The 14,709-nt window shown below is 42.3% G+C and overlaps 1 protein-coding gene across 1 annotated transcript in view; it reads left to right on the top strand.

Moving 5' to 3' along the window:
- Positions 1 to 14,709, top strand: part of stt3b (STT3 oligosaccharyltransferase complex catalytic subunit B) — a 65,704-nt gene that overhangs the window by 37,032 nt on the left and 13,963 nt on the right. The window contains exons 4-7 of the mRNA XM_034599169.1: positions 4,819 to 4,884; positions 10,769 to 10,868; positions 12,289 to 12,387; positions 14,280 to 14,426. Of these exons, the coding sequence (XP_034455060.1) occupies positions 4,819 to 4,884; positions 10,769 to 10,868; positions 12,289 to 12,387; positions 14,280 to 14,426 (412 nt within the window). The remainder of the gene's footprint in view (positions 1 to 4,818; positions 4,885 to 10,768; positions 10,869 to 12,288; positions 12,388 to 14,279; positions 14,427 to 14,709) is intronic.

Raw genomic sequence — 14,709 nt, 5'->3', positions numbered from 1 at the left:
CTCCAGTTGTGCCAGTAACTTGGTGTTTAAACCATATATTTATTAATTTGTTAGAGCAGAAATAAAAGAAACTCAGATGCCAATCACACGCTGCTTACATTCTTTGCCTTTTCATTGCACCTGCTGCTCAGTTTACTTTGCAGAAAGGACACTGTCTTGTTTTTTCTTAGCCCAGAAGCTGTTATTATTTAGAAGAGATTACTCCATGGTACGATGCCGCAGTGAGACTAGGGCAAATAAGCCGCGTGTCTTTTATTGACCCAACGAAGCCGTGTAGTTGTAGGGAGATGCATCATTCACTGCTGCTTCAAAAGCGAGACTCGAGCTGCTCAAATAATGCATACAAACGCAACCACAGTTTTATTTAAACTAGATTGATTATTTTTTCATGATACCCCCGGTGTTCAAGCGTGATCGCCTGCAGCTGCAGCAAAATACCATCGCTTCTCAAAACAGTGCAAGACCCGCAGGAGTCCCACATTTATGTGGACGCGTATTTAGACGCTAAACAACGGTGCACGTCAGCGTTCAGGATAAATGTTCTGGCTTAGCCGAAAGTTTGGTGAGCCGGTTACTGCACAGCACACAGTCGCAGATACAAAATACATAATCTATCTACACAGCTAATGCAAAGACACGCGATGATGAGCAGGAAAATGTAATTCTCCAACTGTGTTTATATATGACACGAGGTGAGTGGTAGATTTTACTTTAGGCTTTCACATTGCTTGATGCTGTATTGTAAAGACATGCTGCACAGTGGCTTTCATCCAGGTGGATGTAGTGAGAAGTATTTTAGCAGGTATTTCATCATGCCATGTCTTACTGGTGTTTGGCATAGCACAACAAGCTTTGCAGTACAGTTGGCGCCAGGTTGGAAGGGACCTTTTTATCCGTTCAAGGATTCAGCCACCCCAGTTTGTCACTTTGTGTAAGGCTGCATCACTGCATGTGGTTTCAAGGTAGCATGAGTCACTAAGCTCGACTGTGCTTGCACACAGCTCTGTGGCTTTTTTGAATTCGCTCACTATCACTGATCTGGCAACGACCCACCGTTTAGTGTCCGGGTGGCTGGCTGAGCGCGCCTGTTGTGTCTACAGCTAAAGTCGCAACACAACACAACTGGATCAGTGTCTGTGGGACTGTGCACAACGGAGCGCAACCAAGCAGCTGAGAGTGTCACTCACTGGGAGAGTCTACACTACAACATACAGCCTGGCTACAGAGAAACATAAAACAAACCCTAACCCACAAACCAAGATATGTATTGTCTGGATATGCGAGATTAGAGTGGATTAGACGTCGGCCTGACATCTGCAGAGAGCTGTTCGCTAAGTTTAACAACACGACAGGGACAGATTGAAGAACATAGAATTCACACGCGGGACAGTCGACATCCTCACATCAAGTAGCCAGAGATATCTCTTCAACAAACACAAAACACGCTCTGATCAGTGTCTTTTCCACATTCTATCCATTTTGTAGATATAACTCTAGAGCCACAACAAGATAAGATAAGAGTCACAATCCGTCCCCAGTCACGACAGTCCCCTGTAAACTTCAGCGAGTCCACAAGTACTGTAATTATTCACTTTAGAGTGCGTAATGTCGTGACTCACAGCGGCTCATCTGTCAGCTCTCTCGTATATGACCGTTAAACCTAAAATTACCTTTTTTGCAAAAAGAAACCACTTCACACTTCATCGTGCCGCCCCGACTGAACAACAAGTAACCACTTCATACCGGATTTACACTGAGAAAAGGCTGATATGCAAAGACTGAGTTCAAGATTTTAAAGAATTGATATATCAGATTTTTTTTTTTATCCACCACTAGTAGCAACAGAAGGCGAATGGTTTGAATAATGTGTCTTTGTCAAAGAACCCTCACAACTGTAGCACAGCTCAATCAACCCTCCCTTTTTAATTGTTGTCTGTGAGCTTCTGTAAAGCCTGTTAGTTCTCATTAGAAACATTATTTGTGCTTAAACGGTAATTAAGCTAGTTCTTTGTCTCAAAATGTGCTGTGTCGGGTTCTTTAATTTATTGGACTTGGGCTGAGAAAAGTCATTGAATAGGATTTTTGAGTAGATGTGTGAACCCTAATCCAAAGTCATTTTTTTATTCTGCAGGAGCCTTCAAATCCCCCCATTTAACTTTTCAGGGCTCATCGAGAAAACTGTCACCATAATTATTTATCTCGCTCCTGGAAATGTGTATTGGGGGGGGGGACATCTGTTTGTCTCTGTGTTATTCTAATGGCCTCTTGTCATCTTGTGTGTATGGACAATACACAGGTAGGCAGGTGCTCCTTGTGGCAGCCATCACTGCCTCTCAAGGTGATGTGTCATCAGCGGAGCGGTGCCATCAGAAAAAAATCCCCCCGCCACTCACCCACCACCCTCTTGCGTCGTCCGTTCTATTTGGCAAGGGGCCGGAAAAACAATCATCCCGGCCATGCACCACTGCTTCCCATTATCAGTCCCATTTACCCACATTTGTCTTTGTGTTTTCCTTTCCTCCACTCTGTCGTTCTTCCATCTCATCTCTCTCTAATTGTCTTTGTCCCCGCCATTGTTTAGCTTGTGCTGCGTTCTGCTATCTGCCTTTTGTCTTTCATCTTGTTCTTCCTGCCTTGGTTTCTCTCTCTGTAACTCATTATTGCTCATTCTTTTCTCCTGCTCTCTTCCTCGTCTCTTTCCAGCCGTCCTCTCCCCCACATGGCAAACGCGTCGTTCTCTCAAGTCTCAGCCCAATCTTCATTATCCCACTCCTTCATTTTATCCACTAATAACCCATCCAACTCCAGCCGCTTAATCTGTGTTTACCCCCCCTCCTTTCTCCCAAAACACACACGCGCGCACACACACACACACGCTCTCTTACCCTCCCATAATCTATAATTGAATCCTCCCTAACCCAGGAGAGCTACTCTTTTTAACACTGTAGCTCTTCATAACATGAATACACATACAGATGCACATACACAACCACCCACCCACACAGCGTTGCCCTCCTGCCTTCCTCGTTTGCTCTAACCCCGTGCACCATGCCTACATTGTTGTAACAGTAATTCCACTCTTTCTCCCAGCTCAAATTTAATTAGCTGGACCAGTATCACGCTGTGACTTCTGTGTCTTCACAAAAGGAGATGTGGCTGGGAGGGCAGTTGGAAGAGTTGGGCTGAGGCACCAGTTGAGCATGGCTCGTACATGCACTGAAGGGGGTGACACACGGCTGAACGCTGGCTGTGACTGAGTGTGAATATTGTCTGAGGAAAACAAAGCAGTTTGTTGTCCTCCTACTCTCATCATCATGCGGTTTCACCCATGGGCAAAGGGCAGTGTCCACTCAGTTCTTCAGTGTAGCTAAAGCTAATATAGTCTTATACAAGAATATAGCAATACATTCCACCATCATGACAGTCAGGTCAAGTGTGTGATATGTGTCTTTCAGGTTCAGGTTACTGTTTGTACCTGTTGGTTTGTAGTCTAAGAAAGAGGCAACTGTTTGACAGAGAGCACAGTAAAATCTAAAAAACATTCTAAATAACATAATGAAATAAGAGTGAAATAAAAGGGTTCCGGGCTATCAACACTTTTAAAGTAATTCAGTGTCTCTTAAATGTCAACTTTAATAGTAAGAAAGGCACTGCAACAAAATTATTTACAAAATGAACTCACAACAAATGATATCAGTTTAACTAAAGCAAAATCGGACTAATTAAACCAGAATCATCTTCTAATGTGACATTACAGCAGCACATTAAATTTCAGGTTCTTGGTCTCATAAAATCTGTTTTTTCTTTTTTCTCTTTCCCTGTTTGATTTGACTGCCTTTAAGAAACGATCTATTGAGTAAAAAAAATCCTTTTCTTCTTCACTTGCAACACTGCAGAGCTGACGGAACTTGGCAACAATAAACCAAGCTCTTTGTAAGAATCCACTTCTAAAATGGAAAATGTCTCTCCAGACTGGACCTAAGTTAAGGAACCAGCAAGTTCACTGTAAGCAAGTAATTACTGGCTTTTATCATCACCATCATCGGTGTGATCAGAGAATAGACGGCAGAGAAAAATCAAATCAGACATATGCTCTCTGGGAGGAATTAAAATCAATGATCAGTGCACATATCACCCTGTGTGCCCTGGAGAAATAAATCCCAAGTGAATGGGGCTTTGGTCCTCTTATGTGATCAGAGCAACAAGAGCCTAAAACGCTGTCATTTCCTTCTTCAACAAGCAGATCGTCCACTTTCTCATGTGACAGAGTGATAATCAGGTCACTACAGACCTACTTACCGTGGCCTTCCTCAGCACGCGGGGAAACTCGAGGACGATTTATTTTAGTCTCAAGTTGTTTCTGCGTGCATCTGCAGTCTGAAGAAGTGTGTGTGCATGTGTGCGTCTGTCTGTGCAGCTGATTGATTGGTGTTTGATCCACGGTCGGTCTGTGCCGGGTATTTGGGCAAGGCGAGACCACCTTAGGTCCAGCCATCATTAACGGCCCCTCATCAGTAACATCTCATGCATTGTTGGATGTGATCAAGCCTCTCGACCACAGCGACAGCCGTGGACTATAAAACAAATGGCGACTGAAAGAGACGCGCTGCCCTCTGCACAGATTTCAGATGTTCCTGCTATGATTGAAAGAGAACATGTCATTATCACAGAAAATGTGCCGCCTGCGACGCTTCAGTTTGTAGTGTCCCCGAACCGCAGACTGTAATTCTACGCGTCTCATTTGATGTTGAGGCGTATATGGAAAACATACTGCTGTGATTCTTGTATCACTGTTTGTTCTTTCTTTCTCTCTTGCAGGTGAAGTCGGTGAAAACAGGCTCGGTGTTCTGGACTATCGGCTGCTGTCTCTGCTATTTCTACATGGTAAGAATATCAAACACATGGGTATTTACAGTTTTATCCATAGGCTGATTTGACTTATTTCAACAGGAATTTTTTATATATTCCAAAAAGATATGTGGTACAGATGATTGTATGGATTCCTCTCATCCAAATTTTTTATTTTAATTCATTCATATTTAACTTAATATATAATTTCTTTGAAATTGTGCAATCTGCTTTTACATATGTCTACGATAGTATTTCTATCACACATATGATGTGAATGGTTGATATTTTTATGTTTTTTGTTTCTATTTCACTAATGTACTAATAATCTGCAACTATTTTGCCACACATTCCAGTTCTAGTTTATCATTAGTGAGGATTTTCTGTTCTTTTCTGTTTTGTATGGATTTTAAACTAATTATGTTTACAGAACAAATCATTTCTAAATTAAAAGTTTTTCCCTATTCTCCAACAAAACAATCAGTTGAGAGAATAATAGCAACTGTTCTCTGTGTAACATGGACAACCCAATGCATTGTGCACTTAGGCCAGCGGTTTCTGCATTATTTATAAATTCAGGCACAGGCCCATCGAGGGTTTGATAAGAGAGATTAGATAAAAAAAAGATCCAGGCACACTGCCTCAGCGACAGATTGTTTGGTCGTATGTGTGAGTGGGAGTGGGAGAGCCTATGATCTCCAGTTTCTTGCCCATTCCAGGCTAAATCTCTATGGCCAGCAGTGAGATAGATGTCAAATGAAACAGATTACTGAAATCTACCTTCATCGATCACTCTGGGCCACAGCATCCAATGGCAGTGCAGAGTATTGTAGACAAGAGAAGGGGAGACAGGAGTTACGGAAAGACGAATGGGAGACAAAACCGAGAGCAGAAGAGAAGGACTGGAGAGAGGTGTGGACTGATAAATATAATATATTGCGATGTTCCACACTCTCAGTTAGAAGCAATGGGGACATGAATCTTCATGCTTCTTTCTCCGTATTCCTTCTTCTCCTCCTTTGCACCCTCTTTCTTTCCTCTGTGATGTGATGTTCCTTTGTACTGTTTCTGCGGCCCACCCACTGATGCAGATGATTCCTCTCACAGGGAGTAAAAACTGTCCATGTTGGACCTGCACACAAAGTGCCGCATACACTCGTTGACCCCATCTACCTTTTTTTTTTTAACCACCCAGACACGTTATGCTGTTATTTGAAGCAGGATATAGCCATGGATAGATTTTCTGATGGGATTTAAGTGAACGTGAAGGCAGATATGGTGACGGAGAGGGAGAGAACTCCAACCTGGAAATTGGTATGATCAGAGAAGAGAGGGATGGGATTAAGAAGAGGATCAGAGCAGCCATAACCACTGAAAGACAGCAGCCACAGGAAACGGGCGGTTGGCATTGCAATATCCTCCTACTCTTCATCCCCAGAGAGGGTGAGGGTGGAGCGAGGGGGAGAAAAACGGAGGACAGAACAAAAGCAGAAGAAAGGACATTTTGTACAGACGACAAGATGAAGCCTTTTACTAACGCCAGCAGTGGGTCAAAAAGTTTTCATTTGTCCAGCCAAAAAAATCTCAACATCTGCAAAATAGATTGGCACTCAAATTTAATCTACTGAAACGGCATATTTAAAAGATATGGTTTTTTTTCAGGGCCAAAATCGAATCAGGGAGACTGATGGGAGATATGTGGAATCAATATGCATTTGCAGTAAAAATCAAAACGGTGGTGTTAAAATTTTGAATAATACAAACTCCAATATAAAATTTCTGCTATATGAAGTCTATTGACTCTATTTTATCCATCCCATTTATAGCAATGAGAGGAGTTTCAAAAACAGGATCACCTCTGTTTAATCCAAGTTTAACATCCTTCAGAATCATCCAACAGTTGCTTCTGTAAAACAATTATGATTCCAAACTGGACCCTGAGTAAGGGAGGATTAATGCAGGTCTGTTTTAGACTGCATTAGTATTAGCTACATGTACCTAATAAACTGCCACCTCAGTGTATATTTGTAATTATCTGTTTGCACAGGCTGCAAAGTGCCTGACTGCAACTGAATTAGTTGCTTTCGGTGCACTTCTCTCCTGGGAATGGAGAGAATACGCTGGTAGCCCCAAGATGTTCCTTTAATTACAGCAACTAAATACCCTCTGTACATTTAAACTTACACTAGCTGTGCTCACATTGCTTTCTACTTCTTTAAGCAACTTTCTGGCTAATCATTTACAGGCTATTTAGACCTGCTTCTTCCTTGAGCTGTAACTATTGAACTTGTTCATGAGATGAGTGTGTTTTTAAACTTGAATGGAGAAGATGTCGATGTAACAAGGCTGACACACAAAGACAAGCATCTATTCTCTCACACATTCACATCTACATCCAATTTAAAGTCTCTGCTATTAGATCGATAGTGCTAACCACTGTACCACCATGCCACTCCCAGTTTTTTTCAATGCACATTTTATCCCTGCAAAGCTAATGTCATTCACATCCTCCCATTAGCCTCCGCTGTAATTTGGGTTTGGCTTAACAAAAATATTAGCTTACTAACACTCTGAACTAAGAGGAGGAACATGGGAAACATTATACCTGCTGATTATCAGCATGTTACCATCGTCATTATCAGCATGTTAGAATGCAGACATTAGCATTTAGTTCACAACCATCCCTCACAGAGCTATTAACATGGCTGTGGAGCTGGATAGTCCTGTTTAATTATAAGTAAGTGATAACAGTCTAGCTTATCAGGAGAGTAGAATATTACCGTGGTCAGAGAAAAGCCTGCAGGGGAGCGGCCTTTGACCGAATTTCGCTGTGCAGCGATCAGCATCTGACTTGTGTGCATACACTCTAATACATGACCTGCTAAAGAACTGTCATCTAGATTCACAGTTTCTGTTACAGCCGCACAACCTCTGTTGACCTTGATCATGAAGTCCACTTAAAGTCTTTTTAATGAACCTGAAAGTCTCCAATGTTATTAGAGAGGAGTACACACACACAAACGGAACATTAATTTTCACTGTCATAAATAGAAGGGAAGATGCAAATACACTGGCTGGTAACAGATGTGCGCAGACACACAGAAGCAAACACAGTAAAGCCTTTCTTCCTGTTGCATGCGGTGTTCTCTATATACTGTTGAATGTGGCCACATGGTCATCAGATAAGCCCTGCATGAAATGCAGAAAGCGATAACGGCAAAGACTTTGCTCCCAATATTTTCCGATTCTTGCCCTCAGCTGTTGGCCGCTGGCTCGGGCGGATGACTGGCTGTTAGAACCACGGTTTCAAATGGAGCCTGTTCGTGCAGACACACACGTATTTGGTATTTTGTCACAGGCATTCATCTTTGCATGGTCCTCTAATGTGACCAGATGGCCACTTTCTCCCAATCTTTTTTCCTCCAGTCGATTGTTCGCTCTGCTGGTTGGACCATTTATTCTGAAGATTGGGGAAGTAAATCTGTAACCTGGGTGCATTGTGGAGTTGGCTAAATAACAGACGATCACACCATCTTCACATTTATATAGAAATCAAAGTATTGACTGGTTTTTTAAAAAACCATTCAGGACAATATCCAAATGACATTGGTGGTCATCTGAATTTTGAGTTGCTTTGTTGCCCTGAACATTTGAAAATCGTGACTATGGGAACATTTCCAGTCAGTATCTTTCATCCCATTGAGCTGGCATTGAGCCTCCCACACTGGTGCCCAGCTAAGTATCCAAATGGGGAAAACAAGCCAAAAATAATGTTGTGTAACTTTGAATTTCTAAGTCAACGACAAACCCTGCTGAATCAGGGAGTCGATGTTTGAAAAAAGCTTTTTTTTATTAGTTTTACCTTGAGGAAATCTGCTGAGGTTGCCAGGTATTTGTAACAAATGCAGGTAATGGTTATAAGCCAATGGGTAACTCCACTATCTTTAGTCCTTCTCTTATCATCTTGTAGGTTTGAAGTAGATTAGTTTGTTTGGTCAATCTGTGCTGCTGGTGACCTCCTTCACTGGGATTTTCAAGTCTTTGTTCCTTCGAAGTAAATTGGCACCGACAGTTTGTATTGCATCATCAGAACAGTGTTCACAGGCAGGTGTTGCCAACTTTGCACTTTTGCAGCTTGATTTACTGACTTTTCAGAACCTTTCGAGACATTTTTTCGAGTGACAAATCCAGCAATTTGTTAGATAGACTCACTGGCGGCAGTATTTCCCTGTGACAGAGACACTCACCTTCCTGTGTTTTCTCGGAGTGGCAAAGAGGCGGAGCCATGCACTAGGTTTTGACCTCGTCTTGTTAATACGTTCTCAGCCAGTCAGCAGCAGAGACTCTTTCCGCCGCCTCTGTTCCAAAATGAGTCTTAAATTAAAGTCATCTCTGGTATTCATTCAAATTATGGTTCGCATGATACTGACTGACAGTCACCATCTGGAAGAACAGATGCAGATGGCTGCCAGAACATAATTGTACCTAAACATTTAGCAAGGAACTTATTTAGGAGTTTTTTTTCTTGCGTTAATGTAGCGCATTAATGTGTTTATCAATTAGACAGGATGTTCTTGGTTTTCCTGTGATACCGGAAGTGTAGACTGATCATTGCACTCAGCAGGTGAAATGGAGGCGTTACTGACAAGCTGTTGTCTTCACTCCCTTTTTATTCTTGCTAAATTCATTTTTCCTTTGCTGTTAACCTTCTCTTTTTTTACTCTAGTACTCACTCTTTTCTTTCCCTTTTATCTTTCTTAACACCTTATTTTTTTCTGGTTTCTTTTACTCTTCTTTTACTCCTTCTCCATGCCCCTCTACCTTTCAGTCTGGTGCTCTCATTGTTTCAAGTTGCAGTCAACTGAAAACTAATCATGGACGGTTTTAGGTGGTAGATGTGTGGACCTCAAAAGCAGTTTGGCTAAATTTGAGTGGAGCTTTTAAGGTTTTTGTGCATCTCACATTTTACAGAACATATATCTTTGCCTAGTTTTGATAGATAATATCTATGTACTCTATATCACTTAGCTGCTTGTGTCTAATCGTGTAATCTAAATGATACAAATGAGTTAAATCATTGTTATACATGTATTTTGCACCTATTTAGTTTTTGTAGCTCATACTTCTCAAATGTGGGGGTTTTCTGCTTTTGCAATAAAACGTGACTGATGTTATTTCAAAGTCTAAACAATTGATAATTGGGAAAATAATCAGCGGGCTAATTAGCAATAGAAATGGTAATTAATTGATCCTCTAGTCATTTTAGGACTGTTTAAGGGGCTAAATGAGAATTGTCTGACAGCTTCATTGCATGAAACATTCAGTGTTGCCAGAGGTTAAAAATTGATTGTCGAAGCTGACTCTGTAGTAGTAGAAGACTGCAAACAGCAGTGAATCCACAAGCAACACTAATTGTGTCATGTGATCGCACGTGAATAAACAGGTTTTTGTATCTGTCCTTTCCACAGAAACCTTTGAACAATAAAACGCTTGTTTGCGTTTGATGCTCAAATAAATTGTGTTATTGTTGCTGTTTTCATGATAACCCTGTAAACCCTCTTTTTGTGACAGGTATTTTTCCATTTTGTTTCTAAATTATTCCTGTTTTCAGTTTGAGAAACAGGAGAAATTTACTAACACAAATAAATATTTGGTCTTGCAGTTTTGCTTTAAAAAATTGTAGAAGTATAGTTTTCCTTTGACGATGAATGTGCTGTGTGTCTCCACTGGACCTTTTTGAATAGCTCCCTTCACGGGGGCAGACCTGAGCACATTTCCTGCTGAGCTAATTTGTTGGAGGAAAGCCTCCACTAGACAGGGTTGGCTCATTTAATTCAGAAAAAAACAAACCCAAGAATCTGAAACAAATGAAGAACAGTGACAGTATGTTTACCAGTGTGTGTTTTTGTGTGTGTTCCAGGTGTCGGCATGGGGAGGCTACGTGTTTATTATCAACCTGATTCCTCTGCACGTGTTTGTGCTGCTGCTGATGCAACGCTACAGCAAAAGAGTCTACATCGGTAAGGGGCACACGAGCACAGGCAATTAAACCAGGCAATCACTTTTAGTGTTCAACATGATGTTTAAAACTCCCCCACATACACTATCTGAAATGGAAAAGTGTTTTCGGATCTTCTCCCATTAGAATAGCAGTGAATGCAATAAGCAGACAACCTGCTTGTCCTTTCCCGTGCGTCTCCCATCATTGTTCCCCATGCATTTGACCCTGAAACGAGCTCAAATGCTCAGTCATGCTTGTGCTCATCTCTCACTTCCATAAGCATTCCATCATTGACAGTGCAGACAGCCACACACCCACACACCACTTAACAGTAAATGCAGCCACCTGCTACCTGATCCTCATTTTGTTCACAACCAGACACCGAGCGCTGGTGAAGTGGATAGGCTCTGTTATTCCACTGAACATCCTGGTCACTCGGAACACGTGGCTGCTCCAGCGTAACTCGAGCTCAATCCTTCCACCATCCACACTGCTTAGCATTGAGCTCGCAGCAGGTGCTGCTGCTCTGGTCAAGATAAATGATACCATGTCAAGTATCATTTACATATGATTATATGTTTTACTCAGTCTTTTGAGAGCTTTGAAAACGAATTATGGCCTCTTCAAAGTAACCTACCTCTGCTGCATCGGTTCTTCAACAGTGAGATTCTACTTGGTGATACAGGCTGTCAGACGAAGTGGAAAATTTCCTTCTCCCTTCACTGTTCCTCAAGGATATCTGCAGCCTGAGCATCATCCAGCAACCCCTTTGCACCTTTAGGTAGCAAATGAGAGCCGGAGAAATATATTTGTAGACATGTTCTGTCGGCGGAACAGATATTAGGTCTTCAAGCGCTTTCCGTGCTCCTCACCTTCCCTCCTCGCTTCATCTTTCAGCTCTTCTTTTCAGAGCCAGGTGTCTCTCGGCTGCAGCACGGGAACATACAAAAGGAGAAAAAGTAATAAAAAATGCCTCGGAGTCGATGTTCCTTCACTATTCATCTCGCTCTGTCTTGAGTCAATAGCAGATGTGAGGAAGAGATCGCTGAGGGCGGTCACAACTAAATCAAAATAGAGGCATACTCTTCAGGAAGAGTATGAGATCTTAATTTAGCTGCTGCATCTGTGAATCGGTTTCATTCGCAGATGCTACGAAGGTGCGAGTTCAAATGTTCTCAGCGCCGTTGTGTCACTCCAGACTTCACCGCCACACTGCGCCAAGCCAACTCTCATTAAATGTCATTGAATTAGGTATTTTGTATTTACTCCCTCTGAGGTGCCACAGTGAAAGTCAGTCGACTTTAAACACCAGGTTTGAGGTCGATTTACTCCCTCAGTGGAACCAGAACTTGAGTGGTGGAGAGGATTTTCAGTGGTGAATTGGATAGTTTGATTAATTGATTTCTTGTCTGGTCTGGTTTGTCCTTTTCTCTTCACAGCGTACAGCACTTTCTACATCGTGGGTCTCGTACTGTCGATGCAGATCCCTTTCGTCGGCTTCCAACCAATCAGGACAAGCGAGCACATGGCTGCTGCCGGTAAGTGAAACTATAACTTGACTCAGCAGTTTCCCTCAGCTCTGCCGAGTGTTTTAGTGTCTTTCAACTCATTAGTTTGGTTTTATGGCAAACTTTACTGTCTTGGTTCACTCTCATCAACTTGGTTTCTCACTGCACGCCTCCTGCCAAGCACCTACCTGCATATATACAAACTGCATATTAACTCTTATTTAGCACAGGTTAAATAATGCATAGAGAATGACTAATAATAGAGGGAGGCAGAAAACCCAGTGAACTTACTTTAAAGCCCTTATTTAACATTTCACAAAATTAGAAAATGCTAAATTAACAGCAGAAAATTGTGATTAGCAATGAGAGTCAGCAAATTAACACCATGTGTAGCCTAATAAAAACATCATCATGAAGTGATGCTATGAATATGTTATATATGATGAATTATGCTAATGTTGTATTTTAAATGTCTTAATAAGCAGCTTCAGTTATATCAATTTAATGGGTGAAACTGGGACAGTGTTGTGTGTGTGTGTGTGTGTGTGTAGAGCTTGTTACACAACGTACGACTGACCCCAAAAACAGGAAACACTAACAAATGTGAAACACAAAGCTCCGGGGAGAAGGTTCAGGCTGACTGCAGCAGTTCATGTATTAAAGGTGTGACTTTCCATAAGCCACTTGCTTGTTATCCCAAGCACCTTACAGCAGCGTGGATACACACTTGAGATTAGTTGGCTGCAGCGGGACTTGAATCCGTCTGCTCTGATTGCGTTAGTCATGCTTTGTCTGTAGAGGAACACAACAGGACCTGCCTGGAATACATTAACCAAGTAGAAATAAGTAAGCAGCTTCGCGTGTCACCCATATAGGTGTTTAGCATAAAGTACTTTTTAGTTTTGGCATGTTGGTACCTGATTAAAGCTTCATCTTCGCCTCCAGAGACGGCCCATCTGCTGCCTGACAGCATGGATGTGTGCATTTACGTGCACAGATCTCGTGTTCGTATACATCCAGATTGGGAGGGTGCCGTCGTTGACATCTTTTTTGAGAATTCTCTTTACACCGCAGCACGCGTATGTTGAAGTGTCCCGGTTTTCCTGGGTGTCGGCTGCACAAACAACATCCTGAGAGGCTTTGAAGAATGCACCACCAAAAATCATCTCTGCCTATCGCTCAAAGAGCAAGTGTGTTTTTTCATGTCACCGGGGTAGCAGCTGCTCAGAACATCTGGTGGTGGCATTCAGGGAGCTCAGTGGGGGACGGGAAGAGAGTGACAGCGCCGTGGACCTGTCGGTAACGCTGTGATATCATCCTCTGAGGCAGGCGGGCAGAGAGTGACAAGAGTGTGAGCCCCAGTGGCGCCTCTCCAGGAGACGTTCAGGAGCGTCACCTTAGAAGTGGGTGAGACCTGCTCGGGGTGGTTGTGGGCCAGAGGAGGAGTAAGGCTATTTCACACAAGGTTTGTTAAAGGATGGGAGGTGACGAAACGGGGGGGAAACCAGGCCTCTTCTCAATTTTTTTTATGTTGAATTCACCAGACAAACAAAAAACAACTCACTGGAGAAAACGTGACAGAGCAGAGAAACGGGGGGGAGCGTGACCGAAGGAGCTGCGACAAGTAAGACAAGGCGAGGGAAAGAGATGGGCTTATTTACACAGATCTGTTTCTTGAATTTGAAATGTATTGTCCTCCCAGTATTTGTCTTTCACATCTGGATGAGCAGCCAAAGGGGCTATTGCGATTTGCTTTGTCTGAGATTCTGCCGAACTGACAGTGGCACTTCTCCACCACCTTAAACCCAGTTTGTTCCCTGCAGGAGGCAGGATGAATCAGGCCCTTGTCAGATATTCAATGCGAGATTCACTTTTTTTATGTCTGCTCATTCTTTCTGCTCCTCCCTGTGGCTTTCTCTCAGGTGTGTTCGCACTTCTGCAAGCCTATGCCTTCCTGCAGTACCTGAAGGACAGGCTTACCAAACAGGAGTTCCAGACGCTGTTCTTCCTCGGAGTCTCTCTGGCTGCCGGTGTGGTCTTCCTCACTGTGATCTATCTCACGTACACAGGTCTGTATGTCCTGCTCACATGTAGAAACAGTTTTGCACTCATGTAAAGACCATTTCATTTAGTGAATTGTGTTTTATCTTTTGAAGTAATTGCCATTAATACTTGATTTGTTGATTATCTGAAAATCTATTTGAATTGTAATCAATTACTTATTTCAGTCAATTATTAGGTGAAAATTCTAAACATTTACTCACATTTGGTTGTTTTCTCTTCTGTTAGTTTTCGAGGTAAATTAAATGTCTTTTAAACCACAGACTTTATTTAAGATGGAGGACAAGATGG

Source organism: Hippoglossus hippoglossus, chromosome 11 (assembly GCF_009819705.1).
Source record: "Hippoglossus hippoglossus isolate fHipHip1 chromosome 11, fHipHip1.pri, whole genome shotgun sequence".
In the NCBI taxonomy this organism is placed as follows: Eukaryota; Metazoa; Chordata; class Actinopteri; order Pleuronectiformes; family Pleuronectidae; genus Hippoglossus; species Hippoglossus hippoglossus.
This window is presented reverse-complemented; position numbering and strand designations above follow the sequence as displayed.